The 24,295-nt window shown below is 43.4% G+C and overlaps 1 protein-coding gene across 1 annotated transcript; it reads right to left on the bottom strand.

The window, feature by feature from the left end:
• Positions 1 to 419: 419 nt before the first annotated feature.
• On the bottom strand, positions 420 to 22,145 carry LOC140740306 (relaxin-3 receptor 1-like). Its single transcript, XM_073069461.1, has 4 exons — positions 21,022 to 22,145; positions 8,469 to 8,574; positions 778 to 991; positions 420 to 610 (listed from the first exon to the last, which is right to left on the bottom strand). Exons 1-4 carry the CDS (start codon positions 22,131 to 22,133, stop codon positions 420 to 422), a joined length of 1,623 nt encoding a protein of 540 aa, XP_072925562.1. The 5' UTR covers positions 22,134 to 22,145.
• Between the last annotated feature and the right edge of the window lie 2,150 nt (positions 22,146 to 24,295).

The raw sequence follows: 24,295 nt of genomic DNA, 5'->3' as shown, positions 1-24,295 counted from the left end.
TAGCAATCCCTGGTTGAGTGGTCATTCTCGATGAATGTCCCCATTAGTGTATCTGAGGCTAGACAGAACATGGGATGAACAATTGGCCCAGAGGACCATTCCCAGGAATTTCCCTTTGCGCTTAGGCCTTGCAAACAAGAGCGTCGATTCCCCAACAAATTGATGCTATCACCCTGGCTTGGGCCAGAACGATGGAAGACTGCTCCTCTCATTCGAGTTCATCAAACTGATGGGATACGGCTTTGGATTTTTGTTTCTTTTGATCCTAGTCGATAGGTCAGGATGAAATTAAAGCAGTTAAAGAACAGAGACCACCTGGACTGCCTGGAATCCAGCTTCTGGACCTTCTGAATATAAGCCAGGCTATTGTGGTCTGTCCAAATGATAGAAGGGTTCTTGGCCCCCTCAAGCCAGTGACGTCATTCCTCCAAGGGTAACTTAACCACAAGAAGCTCCCAATTCCCAATGTCATAGTTCCTCTCTGTCAGGGTTAGCTGCCAGGAGAAGACAGCACCCACTCTGATGCCTGAGGCGTTCCCTTCCACGATGAAGGGAGGGTTTGGGTTGGGTGAAACCAAAATGGGAGCAGTAGTAAACCACTGTTGAAGCTCTGCAAAAACAGCATCCACTTTAGTAGTCCAGATAAAAGGGCCCGTTGATTTCTTAGTGCCGTCAGCGGAGCTGCCATTGAGCTGAAGTTCCTGATGAACTTCCAGTAGAAGTTTGAAAACCCCAGGAATTGTTAGACTTGTTTGACTTTGGATGGTTGCAGCCTACCTTTGACTGCTTGGGTCTTGGTAGGATCCATCTTGAGATTGCCATCGGAGACGATGAAACCCAAAAATGCAATAATCAGGTGAAATTTTGACTTCTCCAGCTTGACATAAAGCCCACGGTCTAGAAATGTCTTTAAGTTGTCCCTGACATGAGCAATATGCTCCTCCATGGACTTTGAGAAGATTAGAGCATCATCCAAGTAGGTGAAGACATACTTATGCAGAGTATCCCAGAGCATGTCATTTATAATGCCTGAGAAATGGCTGGAGCGTCCACCAGAATGAAGGGCATAACCAGGTTCTCGTAGTAGCCTGTCAGTAAATTGAATGCAGTCTATAACTCATCGTCCTCCTGTATGTGGTCTAGATTGTACACACTCCACAGGTCTAGCTTTGTGAATACTCTTGCCCCTTGGAGAATCTCAGACTGTATTCATGAATGGAAGGAGGTGATGATTCTTGGCTGTTATGCAGTTTAGCCCCCAATCATCAACACAAGGTCATAGGCTCCCATCTTCCTTTTGTACAAAGAAGAAGCCTGTGCCGGTGGGTGAGGTGGAGGTCCAAATAAGACCAGTAGCAATAGCTTCCTTTTTATACTCTTCCATGGTGCTTCTCTCTGGGCCTGAGAGCAGATACAATCAACCCTGTGGGAGGACAAGCACCAGGCAGCAGGGTTAACCCTACAGTTGTAGGGCTAATGTGGTGGAAGAGTCGAGGCCTTTCCCTTGCTGAATACTTCTTCCAAGTCCTTGTAGACAGGAGGGATTTTGACCGGTCTGAGTGTTGCGCAATCTCCTCCAGACCTTCCTTCAAGGATGACTCCTGAGGTTTCTTCGGTGATTTGACAGACCTCAGAGTCCTCTCCCTAGGTTCAGAAAACTCATTTGTAGAAACTGTAGCAAAATCAGTCCAAATCCCGACCTGTACCCTCAGGCAGTGGCAGCGAGGCATTACAGATGGTTCTTGTGCCTCCACCCCGGGAATAGGCTCCTAGATACTGCGTACAGCAGACTTCCCTTTCCTTGACATTCCCTCTCTCTAGTTCCCGTGTGGTTGTGACTAGACAGTGTCAGGTCTCGCATGGTCCCTTGGCTGGGATCAGCCTGACCATCCTCGAGTGCAGGACTAGGTCTCCAGAAGGCCTCAGGTGACCTTGCACTGAAGGCTGCCCCTTGTTGATCATTGGTCTCAGGAGAGTCTGGGTGTCCAAACACCATGTCGTAAACAAACTCTCTTCCAATGTCTAGACCAAGCAATGATTCTCCCCTCCCTCCAGTCCACGGACAGGTTATGCTGGGAAAGCCAAGGGTACCCGAGGTACGAGTGGTGAGTTAACTATTTAGAAACTAATGCCCTCCACATGATCCTCTATTCTCATCTGCAAAGTCTGTTGTTGGATCTGCCTGGAACCTAGCAGGCAGCTGTGGGCATGGTCTGGCTCAACACTCACAGTGATACGTTGAGCTGATGGGCAGTTCCTAAATCCAGAAAATTACCAGAAAATAGGGCTGGGAGTAGTGGCTACTACCATTGAAGTCCACCTGACACAGGACAGTCTTTGCAGTTCTCCCAATGGCTGCAGCCTCAGCATTTGGCCCGCAGGAGCTCTGCCTCCCCAGCTGTATCCTTGTCTCAAACGCCAGGACCTCTCATTGTCTATTGCAGCCGATTTGCACAGGCTCATTGGGATCCTGAACGGGAGATGGGTTGGTCATGGTCCGAGGTCAGGGAGTGGACTGTGAAGCATTGAGGCTGGGCTCAGGGTAGCCCTCTTCGACCTGTTGATGTAGTCCCACTCTCACTCTGCCAGATGATCATTGAAATGACTGGACTGGTTAATCTCCAAGTCCTCTGCTGGCTCTCCCAAGGTGAGGGCATCGTTCAGTCCATCTCAGAGTTCATGGCGGTATTACATGGCCAAGGCCTCTGCGTTCCAGCCACTGTCTTGGGCCAAGGTCTGAAACTTGAAAGCGTAGTTGTCTGCTGAGTGTCTGCCCCGTCGTATCTTCATAGATGGTCCAATGGAGTGAATTCATGTCTCCTCCTTGTCCTAATGAACACTTTCCTCATGGCGGCCATGAACTCCCCCAAATCTGAGCAAATTTCTGACCTTCATTCCCAATGCACAGTGACCCAGGCCAGGGCTCTCCCAGTCAGAAGCGAGGTAATGAAAACCACCCTTCTGTGTTCCAAAGGGAACCGGGACAGCTGGAGTTGGAACACTGATGAGCATTGGGTAAGGCAGCCGTAGCAAGAACCCAGGTCACTATTGAATTTCTCCAGGGTTGGAAGATGGGCAGGTTCCACAGAGCGACTGACAGGCTCACCCGAGAACTGGCTTCCTTCTTATGAAAGTTGACACACAGCAACCTGGAGGTCATGTATCTCCAGTCTCTGTCTGGAATTCATCTTACTGTGGCTAGCCACAGCAGATAAAGGACTCTGATACCCCGTTGGATCCATGTCTGGCTCAATCATACTTTGATGAGAGACCTTGACAAAGGATGGTTACAACCCAAATGCTGGAGTATCTGAGGCTGGAATCAAGGCACGGTATGAAACTGGAACAAGATCTGAGCATAAAACAAAATGCTAGCTGTTATCTCTAGTTAGGCTTACAACTGGGCAGTGAGGCTCCATTCAGGTAATCTTCAACTACTCAATTCTTCATGCCCAAATCTTGATACCCAATTAGCAAGTCCCTCCTGAAACTTTAAAAGGGCAACACCAGCTATCCATACTCTGGAGAGTTAGAGCATCTAAACCCCAGAAGCTGGTGCAGTCAGGTGTGTCTCATAAGATTTCCTGCCTTGCCTCATTGAACAGAGGGCCTGTTGCAGATTCTCTGAGACCCATTGTCACTAGATTCTACAGCTGGGTGCATGAACATATTTAGAGAACTTCAGTGATGCTCCTGCAAGAGTTAACAGATATCTCGATCACCTATAGAAAGTTTCCAATTAAACAGCAATTAACAAGCAAGAAAAGAGTAGTAGTCACAGTGTTTGCATGGATCTCTTGTTACATGGTTGCCTTTCTTTTCTTTTGATGGGATGTGGGTATTGTTGCAAAATCAGTCCTAATTGCTCAACAAGTTCCAGTTCAATCTATTGTCAGTCAACCACACACACGTATACCGCCAAATGAAACAATGTTCTTCTGGACCAAGGTGTACAATGCAGACATATAACTCACACACACAACACATAAAGTAATATTACCACAAATATATTAACGAATAATAAGGTGCATATATGGTACAAGTTAAAGAGTGAACAGTATAATGCCACTGGTGCTTCATATTGATGAGACTTGAGTGGTGACAGAGAGTTCAGTAGTCTTACAACCTGGGGGAAGAAGCTGTTTCCCATCCTAACGGTTTTTGTTCTAATGCTACATTACCTCCCGCCTGATGATTGGGGGTCAAAGAGATTGTTGGATGGATGGGAGGGATCACTGACAATGCTAAGGGACCTGTGTATGCAGCACTCCTGATAAGTACTAAGCCAAAGCCTCAGAACAAAAGTGGATGAATTAGTTTTTTATCTAATTGCTCTAAGAGAGATCGGGTTCACAAACTGGCTCACATGTAAATTTATCTAACAAATTAACAATGACTGTACTTCCAGAAGATGGTCAGATAAAGGCCAAAGGATCAATCAAAGCTAGAAGTAAGTAATTCTTTCCAACTCCAACCCATCCCATCCCTTTTGTAGTTAAAGAAGTCAAATGTGAAAAATCCAGGACCAGGAGGATAAACTCCTCAGACTATCAAACTCATCCAATTAATCACACTGGTCACATCTACCTCTCCTGGAAGTTCCTGGAGTCTCCCACATACTGATAGTGGCTCCCTGATGCCCACAAATTATATAAAATATCCCAGAAATTGATTTTTTTGAGAGCGAGAGCGAGAGAGAGAGAGAGAGAGAGAGAGGGAGAGAGAGAATGACAGAGAGGGAACTCAAGTATTTCACAGTTCTTTTCAGCAGAAAACCAAAGTCTGACAGAGAAGGTCACTAGAGCTGAGGTTCATTGTTGAGCATAACCTGCCATTCCAGGTGTGTAAGCACACAGGCAAGCTGTTCAGGAAAATGTTTCCTGGTGCAGAAATAGTAAAAAACTATGCCTGCTCATCAACCAAGACAGCAGCTGTTGTGAACACGGCACTGGAACCTGAATGTTCAGAGGATCTGTACAAGTTCATCCGGACAGAAAAAAGGCCATACAGTGTTTTGGTTGATGAAAGCAATGATCATGTGTGAGAAGGAATGTGCCATTTTAGCCAAGTTTTATAATGGATAAGGTAACAGTTGGATTTATACACATGCCAGTGGGCAATGGTGCTAAAGGAAATGATTTAAACTGTTCACATTTACCCAATTAAATTAAATTAAACTCTCTTTGATAAAAGGTGTGTGTGCTCCTCGGCAACAGAAAATTCCAAGTTCAATTCCCACAAGAACAAAATATAGAATTCAGTCCCTCCACGAGCAAACACTGCACTGTTGGAGGTATCCTCTTTCACAGGAGAGAAAGCACATTCATTCTTAAACACAGAAGAGTGAACCATTGTCCTGGACTTCTGATAAACATCAGATGAGCTATGACGGCTTGGTAGCACAGTGGTTAGTGCAACACTTTACCGCCTCCAATGATTAGTGTTCATTTCCCGCTGCTGTCTGTAAGGGTTTTGTATGTTTTCCCCGTGACCGTGTGGGTTTCCTCTGGGTGCTACGGTTTCCTCCTCCTTTCTAGAAGCATGGTGATACTTGTGGACTGCCCCCAGCATGTCCTCAGACTGTGTTTGTTGTCTCAAACAGCAGGTTTCACTGTTGTGATGTTTCAATGCATGTGTGACAAATACTACCAATCTTCAATCTATGACTTCACTGCTGCTCTTGGGGACTTTAGCATATAATGCCATCATTTCATTGGTGGTAAAGGATGCCAAGATTCAAATGCAAAGACTTTATTATCTTGTGCATTGAATATACCAGAGGTACTCTTGCTTTGCTTCATCCTCAAAGAAACCATCTGCACCAGAAGTCAAACTGCACTGCAACTGTGAAAGATTGTTAAGCAATGGAGCAAAGAGTGAGATGTTCAGCAGCATCATGCAGAGGGCTCTGGGTGCAGCTCATCACATCATGGAAACCAGCCATCCTTACATGAGCTCAGTCTACACTTCTCACTGCCTCAGTCTAGCAGCCAATATGATCAGAGACCCTATCTGCCCCAGATATCCTCCCATCTCCCATCAGACAGAATATACAAAGGCCTGTAAGTATGTACCACCAGGCTCAAATTGAATGGTCCCTTTGTAAGGTAAGGTGGACCCTCAATGTCTCAAGTTACCTCATCATGGTCTTGCACCTTACTATCAGTGCACTTTCTCTGTAAAAGTAACACTTTATTCTGCATTGTGTTATTGCTTTTCCCTTGTACAACCTCAAGATACTGATGTGATGAAACAATCTCTATTGTTAGCATGCAAAACAAAGCTTTTCACTCTACCTCGATAAATGCCACAATAACAAACCAATTTTTAAATGATCATTTCTCGTTATCACACCAGTATATATCTGCTCTAAAACTCATTATTTCCTTTTGACATTGGAAGTCATTCAGCCCATTGAGTCTATGCTGGCTCATGATACTAGCCCATTGTACTAGCACCATCTCCTTGTAAGTGTTTCACCTCATGTTCCTATCAACTTTGCCCTGGAATCTATCACTCATGTCCACACTAGGGGCAATTTAAAGAGGTGAGTTAATCTACTAACCTGCTCTTCTTTGGGATGTGAGAGGAAACCAGAGCACCTAGAGGAAACCTCCTCGGTGGGATTTTAGTCCATGCATACTACTATGATATTTGCCTGAATGAGAACAGGGGCTGCATTACTTCATTGTATATGAATACTCAGCGATGCCTTAGATTGGAAATGTTGCTTTTTCAATACAATTCATTTAGGGTCTTTATTTAAGTGACAGAATATTACTTGAGGCTAATCTGTCAAATATACTCTTTTAAAGAGCTCAATGATCTACCTTTTTTCAAGCTATTTTTGTTAAAGTTACTCAGATTAATATGCTAAATTGTAGACTCAGTTTACTTAGATTCTCTTGATAAACCATTTTATAATAAGATGCTTGCTGTCCCCAGTTAATAACCATTAAGACCTTCCTCTGAAAAACCCTGTAATGTTTCCGGGTACAACCGTGTTATCCACAGACATGACATTCTTCCACCTTCAGAGTTTCCCATACCCAGGATGCTGATGTTTACTGCCATTTAACTCTGACTTACAGAGACGAGATCGAATGGTTCCCAGATACGACGAGAATCCATGTAAGCAGAGTGCTGAGGAGAGGCTAGCGTAGAAAAGTGAACTGTTGTACAAGCTCACCCTTCACCTTACTGAAAGCTGAAACAGGTATCAGGAGCTGAATGGCCTACTTCTGCTTTGATATTTTATGTTAATATTAAACGTATATGCTGAGTAAGAAGCATTTAAAAAATCAACAAAACCATAGAAATTATTTTGAAATAATTCATGAGAAAAGCTGAATAAATATTTATTTGACTGTGCTGGAGCAATGATCACAAAGGTTAACATACAGCATCTTTTCTCTACAGTACAAAGCTCACAAAGTATATGCGTGGAACTCGTATGTTACTGCTGGTGACATCCATTATAGCACTGATAATCAATAATCAATGCACAAACACTAATACAACTGTAATATGGATCCATCAACAGTCTACTGGTTTCTGCATAAATACAGTCAAACATTACAATAGATGAAAGTGATCAGATTTCTATTGCGCATAGTTCAGAGTTAACACAAGTAAGTAGCACTAAAGCCTTGGTAGCATGTGTTGTGACTCAGTAAACCTGTCCTTTTTAACACAAATCATTACAACTTTAACATTAAAATGATGCAAAGCTGCTTGGAATTCTGCAAATCACAGAAACAATGATTCACAGCTAGTTTTACACTGGAAATTAATTATGGAATTATTTGAATTAAACATTTTAATTATGAAAATATAATTTAGTGCTAATTATGCTTGGGTTATCAAATATTCCAAATTATTCAAATTTGAAATAAACTCTATAAAGAAAAATAATTTGAATGGAAAAACTTGATTAATTTTGGTAATGTGACTCTTGGTGTTTGGGTCATGCAAGTTCAATTCTACTGAATATTGATGTAAGTTATGGCCTTGTAACTCAAGCCCCAGCCAGCAGATTTAACTTTTGCTGGTACAGATACTGGTGCATAAATAGAAATCATACAAGGGATTTCTATGATAACTTTCATTTAATGGACAGCTGATAACACTTCTACCCAAATGGCACAAGTTAAGGTGTTTGGACTATGTGCACCTTTAGAAGTAACATTAGCAATATTTGACTAGATTTAAAAAACATGCTTTTAAGCACATATATATTTTGTTTGAAGAAGATCAAGTTTTTAAAATCTATGTGGGGAATGGAACACAGGACATGGCCTTTGTGACTGCAGCTATTGAAGGGAGATCCTGAGCACACTGGAGTAGATGCTGTTCTGCCAGTGAAAAGCCTCCCAAACTTAGTCCACATGAAATCCATCTGTTAAAGAAACCTGAGGCAGGTTTGAAAGCAGGTGCCAAGGATGAAAAATTATTGTCCTAACAACTACATGTGCCAAGTCATTCAGACTGAAGGCTTTCAAAATTAGAATTCCATTCCCGTTGCAAACCAACTCAAGGAGTGGGACTTCCCCATTGATGGTGAGCAGGGACAAGCTGTAAGAGACAGTATCAAGAACTTACTTGGACAACGTTAGAATGAGGAGCTTCATACATTAGGTAGGAATGAGGCTACATTGAGGAACAGAGATTGGGCACCAATAACAATAATAAACTCAACTTTCTTCCTCTTCCTCCTGCAGCAGAATTTTGGTTGCATGTCACTTGACCACAATAGGTGTATGTCTTCTCCATGGTGCAGCAAAGCTCCAAGTGTAGTTGGTATTAGGGTTATCAAAACAGTAATCAGACTTTTACGCCAAGCTTTGAGTTGCTTGGTTGCTTTGGTGCATGCTTGGTCCATGCATGCAAAGCTTGGAAGATCATTTGTTTGTTTTACCTTTGTGTTTAATGGCAAAGCTATCTTTAGACTTTGGTTGCAGCCAATTCTCCACACAGTTATATTATTCTTCGAATCTAATGCAAAGCTCACTGAATTTCATTTAAAGTCCAAAAAATCACACTCTGTGCCATGCACTCTGAGTGACAACTGATCTTGCTACATTTGTCACTCACTCTAAGTGAACAGTGCCATGGTGGGTCTCAGCCCGAAACATTGACTGCTCATTTCAACGGATGCTGCCCGACCCACTGAGTTCATCCAGCTTGTTTGTACGTACCCCTGACATCTCTGTACCTACGTCCAAGCACCTTAAAACTGTGCTAGCCATTTCAGCCCTGGGAAAAAGCCTCTTATTATCCACACAATCAATGCCTCTCATCATCTTGTACACCTCTATCAGGTAACCTCTCATCCTCCATCGCTCCAAGGAGAAAAGGCCAAGTTCACTCAACCTATTCTCATAAGGCATGCTTCCCAATTCAGGCAACATCCTTGTAAACCTCCTCTGCACCCTTTCTATGATTTCCACAACCTTCTTGATGTGAGGCGATCAGAACTGAGCACAGTACTCCAAGTGGGATCTGACCAGGGTCCTATATTGCTGCGACATTACCTCTCGGCTCCTAAATTCAATCTCATGATTGATGAAGGCCAATGCACCGTATGCCTTCTTAACCACACAGTCAACCAGCACAGCAGCTTTGAGTGTCCTATGGACTCCGACCCCAAGATCCCTCTGATCCTTCACACTGCCAAGAGTTTTGCCATTAATACTATACTTTACCATCATATTTGACCTACCAAAATGAACCACCTCACACTTATCTGGGTTAAACTCCATCTGCCACTTCTCAACCCAGTTTTGCATCCTATCAATGTCCCACTGTAAACTCTGACAGCCCTCCACACTATCCACAACACCCCCATCCTTTGTGTCATCAGCAGACTTACTAACCCATCCCTCCACTTCCTCATCCAGGTCATTTATAAAAATCACAAAGAGTAGAGGCCCCAGAACAGATCCTTGAAGCACTCCACTGGTGACTGACCTCCATGCAGACTATCACCCATCTACAACCACTTTTTGCCTTCTGTGGGCAAGCCACTTCTGGATCCACAAAGCAATGTCCCTTGGATCCCATGCCTCCTTACTTTCTCAATAAGTCTTGCATGGGGTAACTTATCAAATGCCTTACTGAAATCCATATATACTACATCTACTGCTCTACCTTCATCAAAGAGTTTAGTCACATCTTCAGAAAATTCAATCAGGCTCATAAGGCACAACCTGCCTTTGACAAAGCCATGCTGACTATTCCTAATCATATTATGCCTCTCCAAATGTTCATGAATCCTGCCTCTCAGGATCTTCTCCATCAACTTACCAACCACTGAAGTAAGACTCACTGGTCTATAATTTTCTGGGCTATCCCTACTCTCTTTCTTGAAAAAGGGAACAACATCCGCAACCCTCCAATCCTCCAGAACCTCTCCTTCCCCCATTGGTAATGCAAAGATCATTGCCAGAGGCTCAGCAATCTCCTCCCTCGCTTCCTACAGTAGCCTTGGGTACATCCCATCCAGTCCTGGTTACTTATCCAACTTGATGCTTTCCAAAAGCTCCAGCACATTCTCTTCCTTAATATCCACATGCTCAAGCTTTTCAGTGTGCTGCAAGTCTTCACTACAATCACCAAGATCCTTTTCCTTAGTGAATACTGAAGTAAAGTATTCATTAAGTACCTCTGCCATCTTCTCTGGTTCCATACATACTTTTCCACTGTCACACTTGATCGGTCCTATTCTCTCACGTCTTATCCTCTTGCTCTTCACATACTTGTAGAATGCCTTGGGATTTTCCTTAATCCTGTCTGCCAAGGCCTTCTCATGGCCCCTTCTGGCTCTCCTAATTTCATTCTTGAGCTCCTTCCTGCTAGACTTACAATCTTCTAGATCTCTATCATTACCTAGTTTTTTGAACCTTTCATAATTTCCTGGGCTATCTCTTCTCCCTTTCTTGAATAAGGGAACAACATCTGCAACCCTCCAATCCTCTGCTACCTCTCCTGTCCCCATTGATGATGCAAAGATCATTGCCAGAGGCTTAGCAATCTCCTCCCTCACTTCCCTCAGTAGCCTGGAGTACATCTCATCTGGTCCTGGTGGCCTACCCAACTTGATGCTTTCCAAAAGCTCCAGTACATGCTCTTCCTTAATATCTACATGCTAAATCTTTTCAGTCCACTGTAAGTCCTCCCTACAATTGCCAAGATCCTTTTCCGTAGTGAATACTGAAGCAAAGTATTCATTAAGCACCTCTGCCATCTCCTCTGGTTCCATACACACTTTTCCACTGTCACACTTGATTGGTCCTATTCTCTTACATCTTATCCTCTTGCCCTTCACATACTTGTAGAATGCCTTGGGGTTTTCCTTAATTCTGCCCGCCTTGGCCTTCTCATGGTCCCTTCTGGCTCTCCTAATTTCATTACTAACTCCATCCTGCTAGCCTTATAATCTTCTAGATCTCTATCATTACCTAGTTTTTGAACCTTTCGTAAGCTCTTCTTTTCTTCTTGACTAGATTTACAACAGCCTTTGTAGACCATGGTTCCTGTACCTTACCATCCTTTCCCTGTCTCATTGGAACCTATGCAGAACTCCATGCAAATATCCCCTGAACATTTGCCACATTTCTTCCATACTATTCCCTGAGAACATCTGTTTCCAAGTTCCTGCCTGATAGCTTTATATTTCCCCTTACTTCAATTAAACACATTCCTAACTTGTCTGTTCCTACCCCTCTCCAATGCTATGGTAAAAGAGATAGAATTGTGATCACTATCTCCAAAGTACTCTCCCACTGAGAGATCTGACACCTGACCAGGTTCATTTCCCAATACCAGATCAAGTACAGCCTCTCCTCTTGTAGGCTTATCTACATATTGTGTCAAGAAACCTTCCTGAACACACCTAACAAACTCCACCTCATCTAAACCCTTCACTCTAGGGAGATGCCAATCGATATTTAGGGAATTAAAATTTCCCCCCACAACAACCCTGTTAGAGTACAGGAGCTGGCATGTTATGTTGAAGTTGTCTCGGATGTTGGTGAGGCCAAATTTTGAGTATTGTGTGGAGTTCTGGTCAATAAGTTTGTAAGAGTAAGGAGAACATTTACATGGATGTTGTTGGGAATTGAAGACCTGAGTTACAGGGATGTGCTGAATAGGTCAGTACTTTTCTCTCTGGAGTGCAGGAGAATGAGCGGAGCTCTTTTAGAGGTTTGGCAAAATTTTGAGGGGTATAGATAAGGTAAGTGTATGCAGGCTTTTTTTCCTCAGGTTCAATGAGACTAGAACTAAAGGTCACAGGTTAAGAATGAAAGGGGAATTAAGGGGAATCTACTTCACTCAGCGCTGTGAGTGTGGAAGGATCTGTCAGCAGAAGTGGTGGATGCAGATTTGAATTGTAACATTGAACAGTTTGGATACATAAATAGGCACAAAGGGTACAGAAGGCTATGGTCCAGATGCAGGTAAATGAGACGAGGCAGAAAACCAGCTGGCACGGCATAGTAAATTTGCCAAAGGGCCTGCTTCTGTGTTGTCATGCTCTATGACTCCATGTTTGATCTGCTCCTTTGTCAGTTAAAGGAAGCCCATCTCAAACACTTTCCCTGTAACTGTTCTCCCTCAGGATCCGCTAACCTCCCAGTCACATCACCACTTAACCCAGCACAGCCTCCTGTAGTGAAACAACACTCACAGGACAGGACTTATACCAAGTGAATCAACAGTTTGGGTCTGTGTATATTGGGAACCAAGAGCGTTAGCCGGTGAATGAAGGGTCTAAACTGGCCTGCTTCGTAGCACTAACTCAAAGCACTGAACTTTATAACACAGTAGCTTGAAGAAATTAGATACTTTGCTTTCAACTAATTACATTTAATTAGTATAGGATAAACAATAAACCTTAAAGTTAAAATTGTCAGGCTTTGAAAAGAATTCAAAAGTTTTCAAAATGAATCAAACTTAAAAATAGAGAATATTAAAAAATCATAAAACAATTAAATACATCTGAATTAACAATATGTAAATAATCCGCAAGTTTTCTGTCTGCATGGCTGCTATCCCCAACTAAATGAATTAATTCATTGAAGTTGTATTGGATGTCATCGCAATGGTTTCATCATCTGAGGCTCCCCCTGCAACAAGCTGGAACCATTTGTCCTCAGATGTACTTCTGGCCTTCCCGACAACATTGTTGTGGATCACTATTTTAAAATTACTTTATCCTTTGGCTGGCAACTCACTTGATCTTCAACAACATTCCATTGTAAGATCTGCCTCAGGAGTTGAATTGCTTCACAAGCTGTCACGACATATTTCTCATTTGTCTCAAAATTAAGTGTGACTTGAATGAGGCTCGAGCCAATTACATGTTTGCTGTAAAATGGATAACTCTGGTTTCAACACACTGTCAATTAAACTTCTCACTTAATCAGTTGTAGTACAAATTTCAGTTATAAGACATATAGGAAATAGATTGTATGAGAGGGGCAGAATTTGAACTGGTTGAAAAGTTTTCCATCAATGCAGTTTGTAACCAGAGTTGTGGTTTTGCTTCATGGTCAATGCCTGATGCTAAGAGGTTCACTTCATGGGATGTAACTTGGAACCCAGGATGGTCACCTCTCTGGATACTAAAGGATCTCATAGGTTTGATTCAACACCTGGTGCTCATGACTTAATGTACCAGATATTTGGTCTTCTTTTGATTCCACAGGTGGAGCAGCCCTGAGAATAGGAAACACAGAAATCATACCAGTGTCCTCTTGCATGAATGGGCAGTGTGGAAAATGATATGTCAACCAAAGCTTAAGACAGATTGCAGTACTGCACAAATACTACAACCTATAAAGAAAGAGGTTGCCCAAGCATCAATACCATCAGCCTGCAGTTATTAACAGGTACCCAAGTAGCATCAATAAACATGCAATGAACTAACATAATGTCAAGGAAAGATATTCATTTTCCTTATTTATTCAATTTATTTCATACATCATGAATATATTGCAGAACTTTTTCACAGAATCCTTTAAACAAAGTGTCTGAAGGAAAATGAGTGGATTGAATTTTATGGGATTGCAAGAGTTAGTTTGTTTAACCAACACTTTCAGTTAAAGTAGTGGACTGTGTTTTGATCTATAGTGGCAATGTTTAAAAGGCCCTTAGTCTGGCATATATTCAGGCAGGGAATGGAGGGAGATTGACCATGTGTGGGCAGATTTGCAGTTCAAATCGATATTAAGGTTGGCACAGAGATCGTGGGCCAACAAGTCTGTTCCTATGCTGTATTCTGTGTTCGATATCTATCTTCTGTGTTCTATTTCTCCCTATCAATATGTTACATTTCATTCATTCATTTTACAATAAAGAGAACAGAAGCCAAGTTGCCAGTTTTTTATATCAGAACTTAAATCAAAACATTACATGTTGGAACTCTCTGCTCTGGCATTCTCTGATTCAACAACACCCGTGGCCTGGCACATTTTTAAACTTGGCATCAGTGGCTTTTAGAACTACCACCGGGGTGGCTGTATTAGTTTATTGTATGAGCAAAAGCTTCTGTATTAGCTAGATTTGAGATACAGTATATATATAAAAAAAACTTTCCTTAATGAACTATGTGAAAATAAAACATAAAACATATACAGAAAACTGAATCAGTTTATCAAAGACAAATTTTCACAGGCTGTCTGTTCACGTTTGGAGGCCACATAATGGTTGTACAGAGTGAAGTGGCAAGCCTAGAGTTGGGAATAAGTTCAGTTAAAGGTTTTTGGAGCAGCTATTGTGATATAACATTTTTTGGTGTCCAGCAAAAATCAGATCCTAAGGCTCAAAGGATGAGAGAGTTTCAATCTAATTTATATCCTGTTCACAATAATAAGCTGCTGTAAATGTTCATGGAACTTTTATTTAAGTCTCCAGTTTGTTCATCTTGTTGCCTATTATAGAGAGAGACTGCAGTCTATGGCATCTGTTACTTAGGATGCATTTCTTCATTTTAAATGGGGTGGATTTAGATGTGTTCAGACAGGTTTCTTGACACAATATGTAGATAAGCCTACAAGAGGAGAGGCTGTACATGATCTGGTATTGGGAAATGAACCTGGTCAGGTGTCAGATCTCTCAGTGGGAGAGCATTTAGGAGATAGTGATCACAATTCTATCTCCTTTACCATAGCATTGGAGAGGGATTGGAACAGACAAGTTAGGGGAATGGTTAATTGAGTAAGGGGAAATATGAGGCTATCCGGCAGGAACTTGGAAACATAAATTGGAAACAGATGTTCTCAGGGAAACGAATGGAAGAAATGTGGCAAATGTTCAGGGAATATTTGCATGGTGTTCTGTGTAGATACATTCCAATGAGACAAGGAAAGGATGGTAGGGTACAGGAACTGTGGTGTACAAAGGCTGGTGTAAATCTAGTCAAGAAGAAAAAAAAGTGCTTATGAAAGGTTCAAAAAACTAGGCAATGATAGAGATCTAGAAGATTATAAGGCTAGCTGGAAGGAGCAAGTATGAAATTAGAAGAGCCTGAAGGGGCTATCAGAAGGCCTTGGCGGACAGGATTAAGGAAAACGCCAAAGTATTCTACAAGTATGTGAAGAGCAAGAGGATAAGTCGTGGGAGAATAGGACCAATCAAGTGTAACAGTGGAAAAGTGTGTATGGAACCAGAGGAGGTGGCAGAGGTACTTAAAGAGTACTTTGCTTCAGTATTCACTATGGAAAAGGATATTGCCGATTGAAGGGATGACTTGCAGTGGACTGAAAAGCTTGTGCATGTAGATATTAAGGAAGAGGATGTGCTGGAGATTTTGGAAAGCATCAAGTTGGATAAGTTGTTGGAACCAGACAAAATGTACCCCAGGCTACTGTGGGAAGTGAGGGATGATATTGCTGAGTCTCTGGTGATGAACTTTGCATCATCAATGGAGACGGGAGAGGTTCCAGAGGATTGCAGGGTAGCAGATGTTGTTCCCTTATTCAAGAAAGGGAGTAGAGATAGCCCAGGAAATTATAGAACAGTGAGTCTTACTTCAGTGGTTGGTAAGTTGATGGAGAAGATCCTGAGAGGCAGGATGCACGAATGTTTGGAGAGGCATAATATGATTAGGAATAGTCAGCGTGGCTTTGTCAAAGGCAGGTTGTGCCTTACAAGACTAATTGAATTTTTTGAGGATGTGACTAAACACATTGATGAAAGTAGAGCAGTAGATGTAGTGTATATGGATTTCAACAAGCATTTGATAAGGTACCCCATGGAAGGCTCATTGAGAAAGTAAGGAGACATGGGATCCAAGGGGACATTGCTTTGTGGATCGAGATCTGGCTTGCCCACAGACTGCAAAGAGTGGTTGTAGATGTGTTATATTCTGCATGGAGGTTGGTGACCAGTGGTGTGCCTCAGGGATCTGTTCTGGGATCTCTGCTCTTTGTGATATTTATAAATGACCTGAATGAGAAAATGGAGGGATGGGTTAGTAAATTTTCTAAGGACACACAGGTTGGGGGTGTTGTGTATATTGTGGAGGGTTGTCAGCGGTTACAGTGGGACATTGATAGGATGCAAAACTGGGCTGAGAAGTGGCAGATGGAGTTCAAGCCTAGATAAGTGTGAAGTAGTTCATTTTGGTAGATCAAATAGGATGGCAGAATATAGCATTAATGGTAAGACTCTTGGCAGTGTGGAGGATCAGAGGGATCTCTAGGACACTCAAAGCTACTATGCAGGTTGACTCTGTGGTTAAGTTGGCATACGGTGCATTGGCCTTCATCAATCGTGGGATTGAGTTTAAGAGCCGAGAGGTAATGTTACAGCTGTATAGGACCCTGGCCAGACCCCACTTGGAGTACTGTGCTCAGTTCCAGTTGCCTCACTACAGGAAGGATGTGGAAACCATAGAAAGGGTGCAGAGGAGATTTACAAGGATGTTGCGTGGATTGGGGAGCATGCCTTATGAGAATAGGTTGAGTGAACTCGGCCTTTTCTCCTTGGAGCGACGGAGGATGAGAGGTGACCTGATAGAGGTGTACAAGATGATGACAGGCATTGATTGTGTGGATAGTTAGAGGCTTTTTCCCAGGGCTGAAGTGGTTAGCACAGTTTCAAGGTGCTTGGAAGTAGGTACAGAGGAGATGTCAGGGGTAAGTTTTTTACACACAGAGCAGTGAGTGCGTGGAATGGGCTGCCAGTGGTGGTGGTGCTGGCAGAAATGATAGGGTCTTTTAAGAGAGTCCTGGATGGATACGTGGAGCTTAGAAAAATAGAGGGCTATGGGTAAGCCTAGGTAGTTCTAAGGTAAGGACATGATCGGCACAGCTTTGTGGGCCAGTATTGTGCTGCAGGTTTCTTTATGTTCTATGTTTCTTCAATTAAAGATTGTGAGAATTCAGAACTTTCTCCCCAGAAAGTAGGGGAGACGGAAGCCAATTAGAAAATATCATCACTGAGATCAGGAAAGAACTGTAAGTATGATAAATGAATGAGAACACAGATCCGCCATGATCAAATTTAAAGGCAAGGGAGGCCTGGTGGACTGAATGGTCTACTCTTATTACTGAGTTCTCAATTGGTCTGGTCAGCTTTGGAGGCACGTTTTCTCAACGCTCAGCAAGGTTTCAAATTGTGACATAGAATCTCCCAGAGAGAAAAAAACAGTAGAATTTGCCTACTGTTTGTGGTGGCCATCAACAACTCATCACCCAATGTATTGTAAAATGTAATAGTATTCTTGCAGGGACATCTCCTAATGCTGAGCTTTAACTGTACTAACATGCTATAACATCAATCATGGAGGTCAAGGGTAAACTAAATGCTGTGCAGAACTGATTGAGGGAACTTGGACAATGGGGACGTTTTGAAGAGAATTCTTCAAAGAGGAAAGAGGAGGGGGAGTGGGTTTGAATAATGAACATCATTGATTGGAGGTGCAAGGGTTAATGGCTTGGCTACCAATGGTAGAACAAAGAGATGCACTGTGCACAAAAGGCCAGGATGAAGAGGCATAGAGAGTTAAGGAGGAAGATTGAAATATAGAAAGCTGAGGTCATAGAGAGATTTGATTGCAAAGTTGGAATTTTTTTTGAATAAAGTTCATCCCATTGTCTAAAGGAGCAATACTGTTACGTTCCATTTTTTAGATCAGCACACTGTTTGAACAGATCAATTGATGAATTAACATTAATATGTTGGCAAGCGAAAAGCATGTATGCCAATACAGTACCTCTGGATATGGTAATGTCAACATAGATTATAAATTTAACCCATAATTGAGTTTGAAACCACAAATTACTACAGTGACAGACAACTGCTCAGTGTCCAGTGGGTACTTTTAAGTTCTTGCTGCATGGCAATGAATTAGAAATATTTGTTCACAAGAGGACATGTGTGATCATAATAAAATGGCTTTGTTAAGTTTAGCTCAGCTTTCAGTGGGCACTGCTCACTGACATCCTGACAGTTACTGTATTCTTTGTTTCAGTCATCCAGTGGTTATTACCCCTGGTGGAAAGGACTGCCTTCATTCAAAACTAATCTTAGCAAACTCCAGAGCTACAAATTTCCACAGCAGGCAATGAATCATCTGTGATCTTAATGGATAAATAATAATGTGTGATATAATCCCAATGTAAACAATAGAAGTAGTTTATCTAATTAAAAGATCCAAGGATTGTGTTAAGCTATTACTCACTTGTGAAACCTCTATATCACATAAAGCCTCACCCATTTTTTACACTTATCCAGGTGATAAGACCATAATGCACAGGAGCAGAATTAGGCCATTTGGCCCATCTAGTTTGCTCTGCCATTTCACCATGGCTAATCCATTTCCATTTTACCCCAATTCTCCTGCCTTTTCCCGATAACCTTTCATGTCCTGACTAATCAAGAACCTATCAAACCCTGCCTTAAGTACATCCACTAACCTGGCATCCACAGCCACCTATGGCAATGAATTCCACAGATTCATGACCCTCTGACTAAAGAAATTCTTCCACATCTCTGTTCATAATGAATATCTCTCTATTTTGAGTCTGTGCCTTCTGGTCCTAGACTTACCCTGCAAAGGAAGCATCCTCTCCACATCCGCGTGAATATCGAAATGTTCACTTCGACATTCGATATGTTTCAATGAGATCCCCCTCATTCTTCGAAATTCCAGTGAGTAAAGGCTGAGAGCCATTAATTGCTCCTCATACAATAAGACTTTCATTCCTGGAATTGTTCTTGTGAACCGCCTCAGAACCCTTTCTTAACAAAGGTGAACAAAATTGCTCACAATACTCCAAGCATTACATCCTTGTTTTTATATTCTAGTCTGTTTGAAATGAATGCTAATGTGGCATTTGCCTTCCTCACCTCTGACTCGACCTGTAAGTTAACCTTCAGGGAATCCTGCATGAGGACTCCAGAGTCCCTCTGCAGCTCTGAATTTTGAATTTTTTCTTTTTTATAACTGTAAACTCATGTATTAATCTTGATCAGTGCCTATTTCATTGATGTTTGTAATAGAAGTGAATGACGTATGTGGGAGGCAAAATCAATAAACTTGCAGAATGGTGGAGTTGCTGATGGTGTGGATGGTAGGCCACAGAGAGTTATAGAAATGTAGAAACATAGAAAACCTACAGCACAATACAGGCACTTCGGCCCACAATGCTGTGCCAAACATGTCGTTACTTTAGAAATTACCTACGGTTACCCATAGCCCTTTATTTTTCTGAGCTCCATGTACCTATCCAAGAGTCTCTTCAAAGACCCTATCGTATCCGCCTCCACCATCCCCGCCAGCAGCCCATTCCACACACTAACCACTCTCTGCATAAAAAACTTACGCCTGACATCCTCTCTGTACCTTCTTCTAAGCACCTTAAAACTGTGCCCTCACTTGTTAGCCATTTCAACCCTGGGAAAAAGCCTCTGATCGATCCCTCTCATCATCTTAAAATGATGTGTTGATGGAATTGCTGAAATTGCCAGGAGCTTAATCCCAACAATTGTGAGGTGATGCAATTTGGGAGCTCTAATGAGGCTAAGAAGTACACCTTGAATGGTAAGGTCTTAGGGAGTATTGAGGGACAGAAGGACCTTAGAGATCCTTAAAGGTAGCAACATGGGCAGACAATATTGTTACAAAGGAATATGGAGTTCTGGTCTTCATTAGTTGGGGTACAGAGCAAAGTTATGCTACAAATTGATAAAACCTTGCTCAGACCCCTGCTGAAGTATTGTGTCCAGTTCTGGTCTCCAAGGTATAGAAAGAATGTGATAGCACTGATGAGGGTGCAGACAAGATTCACAAGAAGTTGCCTAAGATGCTGGAGTTCAGAGATGGGGAGATTCTGGAGAGAACAGGCCTGTGTTCCTTGGAGTGCAGGAGGGTAAGGGGGAACAGGATTGGGATATATAAATTATGTGGGATATAGACGGCGTAGATTATTTCTCATATCAGTGCTAGATAAAACTAGTGGGCATAGAATTAGGGCAAGGAAGGAGATTTAAAAGAGATTGGAAGGGGGCCTGTTTCATCAGACAGTGGTGAAGAGCGTGGTGAAAGCTGGGGCACCGATAGGATGTAAGTGTCAAGATGACAACTTGAATGTAGGTCCATAGACTGAGTGCTGGGCAATGGATTAACATGGACGAGTTGAGCCGAATGATCTGTTTCCATGTTGCATGGTTCTTGATTCTATAAGTACTTGAAAAATGGACAGAGCGTGCAATTTATCCCTGTTGTGCAGAAATAACCGCTTCATGCTCAAGCGAGTGTCATTCTGTACTCTTTCCTGGCCAGTTAAAGTTGCAAAGCTTTTATGTACACATGCAGAATTTGAAGTATGAAATAAAAGCACGCGCTAGACCGAGATCCCGGGTTAAACACAGCTAATCGACTACAGCAGGTAGTCAAGTCCCTTTCTTTCTTCGGATTTCTCCCTTTGATCTCTAGCGTTATCTCTCTCCAATTCCTATCTTGTTCACTGAGTCCCACTCTCCTTGAATCTGCTGAGAACCCCAGCCACTCACCTTGTCATGGAGATGGCGACCGGCAGCCGTCCCTTCTTGCCGGGTGCCTCCCGTGACAGCGCCGGACGGATGCGGCTAACCCCGGTGACTTTCAGCACCAGGTCGCGGACAGCTGCTCGGAACTCTCTCCGCATCAGGCAGTAGAGGACCGGGTTGAGGCAGCTGTTACTGTGCGCTAGGCAGACAGTCACAGGGAAGACATACGCCTGGGTGTTGTAAAAGGCAACACTGAAATGGACCACATTGAGCTTGATGAAGGCACTCCAGAGAGTGATAGCTTGGTTGGGCAACCAGCTGATGAAGAAGGCCAACACCACGATGGTGACGGATTTGGTGACCCTGGACATCCTCTTTGGGTTGTTGCTGCTCATTTCTCTGTTGTTGACGAAACGCAGCAATAGGAGGTAGGAGGCGGAGATGACGGCAAGGGGTAAGATGAAGCCAACCAAAACCTTCAGCGCCTGATAGAGCCCGAACCAAAACTGGGGGTTGCTGTGAAGCTCGGGAAACTTGGTGATGCACAGTTCTTCAGTGGGGAGCACGATGGTGGTGGAGTAGGTGGCCTGGGGAAGGGTTGCCACACAAGCCAACCCCCAGATGAAGACACAGGTTAACCCATCCCAGCATGTGGAGGACCTCCTTTTCATCTTCAGTGACTGGGACACCGAGCAGTACCGGGTGATACTCATTACAGCCAGGAAGAAGACACTGGCGTACATGCTCATCACAGTCATAGATGACACCACCTTACACATGACACGGCCGAAAGGCCAACTGAAGTCCATGGCCGTGTCCACTGCCCAGAAAGGTAGGGTCAACACGAACTGGATGTCAGTCACAGCCAGGCCCATGACCAAGATGGTCATTGTGGACTTCTTCTTGTTGGCCTGCAGGAGATAAAGCACCAGGAGATTGCCCACCAGACCCAAGGCACACACCACAGAATAGACAATGGAGATTAGGATCCTGATGATCTTGGACCCCTCGTTATGTACCTCGGTGCCGTGGTAAATCAACCATTTCAGCAGATCTTCCAGGCACTGGTTAGTTTCATTGGACGAAAAGGAAACTCCATCATCGTCCAAGTAGCAGTCTCGGTCAGACGTGGCCATCTCCTCCGACTACTGTCCCTTCGTTCTCCGCAGCGATCTGGAACATAGACAGCCGATGTGTAGCTGACCACTGGACCTCCTTCACCCTTGTTGATGATCCCTTTCTGTAGTTATCCCAGTTGACTGACTCCACACCCCTATTTCCTCGATCTGCCTACCTGTGTCTCACCTCCCCGATGTTTTTCCCTCTTCCCAATCCCTCTCCTGCTCTCCCGTCTGGCCGATCCCTCTCCCGCCCCTCTGAAACCTCTCCTGCCTCCCAATTCCTCCACTCCTTTCCACAATTCCTCTCCTGCCTTAAAATATTCTACGTTTCCCTAATCCTCCTGGTCCCATACCCCTCTCGGATCCAATTTCTTTCTCGCTATAACTACTCTCCTGCTCTTTGATCCTTTTCTCCCGACCTCCGTTCCTTTCCCACTCTGATCCCTATCTCACTTTCCCTCGATTCCTATTTCGTCCACCCTTACCCAAACTCTCCTTGACTCCCTTCTTCCTCTGTCCCTATTCCACCCTCTCCCCAGTCCCTTCTGATTTCCTCTCACTCCCTCTTTGACCTACTGTCGAATTGGCTTTCTCCACCCCGGCTCTTCTGCTTCCCCGGCTCCTGGTACTGGCAGTGAGCGATCGCCCAACTCTGAAACCAAGGACTCTATGGACCACCAAACGGATGTTCTCCGGGCGCGCTGCCAGTGACCAAGAACCGAGAAACAACGACCAACGCTCAGCCGCGCACGTTGAGCTCTGGTGAACGAGTGCTCACAGCTCCGCCATAACCCGGTCTGCTTAATGCCAGCGATGTCATTAATGATTTCGCAGGAGTGTGGGAAGCTCTTCCTTTAATCTGTTCTCTTCATCTGCACGCGAGTCCACGAAACACAGCCCTAATAATATGTGCTTAAAAGTGGGGTGCATTAAAGAAACGAGGTCACATCGCAAGCAGAATTCACCAAGAAAGTGAAATGCACGCACGGCTGAAGTCCGAGGCTCCGCGCTCACCTCGGCAGAGATCTCAATGTTTAGTGATGGGGAGGAGGTCGTCGCCCCTATTTATGGCTAATCCAATGTTTGTCCTCACTCATTCCCTCTGGTTCTGTGGAGTCCACCAGTTCGTCCACATGAAGAGATCCCCTCTGATGAAGCGAATCCCAAGGAGGCGACTGAACGAACTTCAGAGAGAGGAGCGATTGACTGAAATGAGCACAGCTCCCTCCCTCCCGGCAAGCGGAACAGCGAGGTTGGTTACAGCAAGAACTTTGTAATAATATTGTAAATATTTCGCTGTCTCGGTAAAGCAGCCAGCAGAGTCAAAGACTCCATCCACAATCCACCCCGCACATTCTGTATTCGTCTCTCTTTTATTGGACAGAAAATACGAAAGCCTGAAATAACATAAAACCGGGCTCAAGGACAACTTGTTATAAAAGTATTGAATAGTCCGCTTGTGCAGTAAGTTCGACCTTGATCTCACAATCTACCGCTTTATGACCTTGTGCCTTACTGTTTACTTACTCTTTCTCTGTAGTGTCACATTTCATTGTGCACTATTTTGTCTGTATGGACCGTTTACCAGACAAGCTTTTCACTGTATCTCGGTGCTTGTGAAACAACAAAATAATTCCAGTTCCAAAAGGACTGTATCTTTGAGAATTCCACACCAAGTTCTAGGGAGCACTGGGGCAAAAGCTTGGGTGGATGGTAGCTAGTGGGCTTCAAGCACCAGGTTGGTCACTTGGGGGATGGGTACTCTTCTGGATTCTACCCAGAAGCAATTCTGAGACATGTAACTCCAACAGCATCCATGAAGCCCCGCACCATCTATAATTAGCAACCCACCTTGTACAGATAACCCTTCCACCATCAGTGGAGCAGAATAAATGGCAAAAGATTTTTATTCCCAAACCCAGGCTAAGAGTAACAGATGTGTGGGAAAATTCACAGTTCAGATCTTGATCAGGACATTTCTTTAACTAATTCTTGGAAATTCCTGTGCAATGTATTTACTGTGGACTGCAGCAGTCCATGCAGAAGTAGTCAGCGCCACCTCGTCAAGGGCACTTTAGACAATGTTCTTATTCCATAAACGATTAAATAAAGGCTGAGTTCCTTTCCAGCTCCGAAAAAGGGTCCCAGCCCAGAACATCGACTGCTCATTTCCATGG

Source organism: Hemitrygon akajei, chromosome 16 (genome assembly GCF_048418815.1).
Source record: "Hemitrygon akajei chromosome 16, sHemAka1.3, whole genome shotgun sequence".
NCBI lineage: Eukaryota > Metazoa > Chordata > Chondrichthyes > Myliobatiformes > Dasyatidae > Hemitrygon > Hemitrygon akajei.
This window is presented reverse-complemented; position numbering and strand designations above follow the sequence as displayed.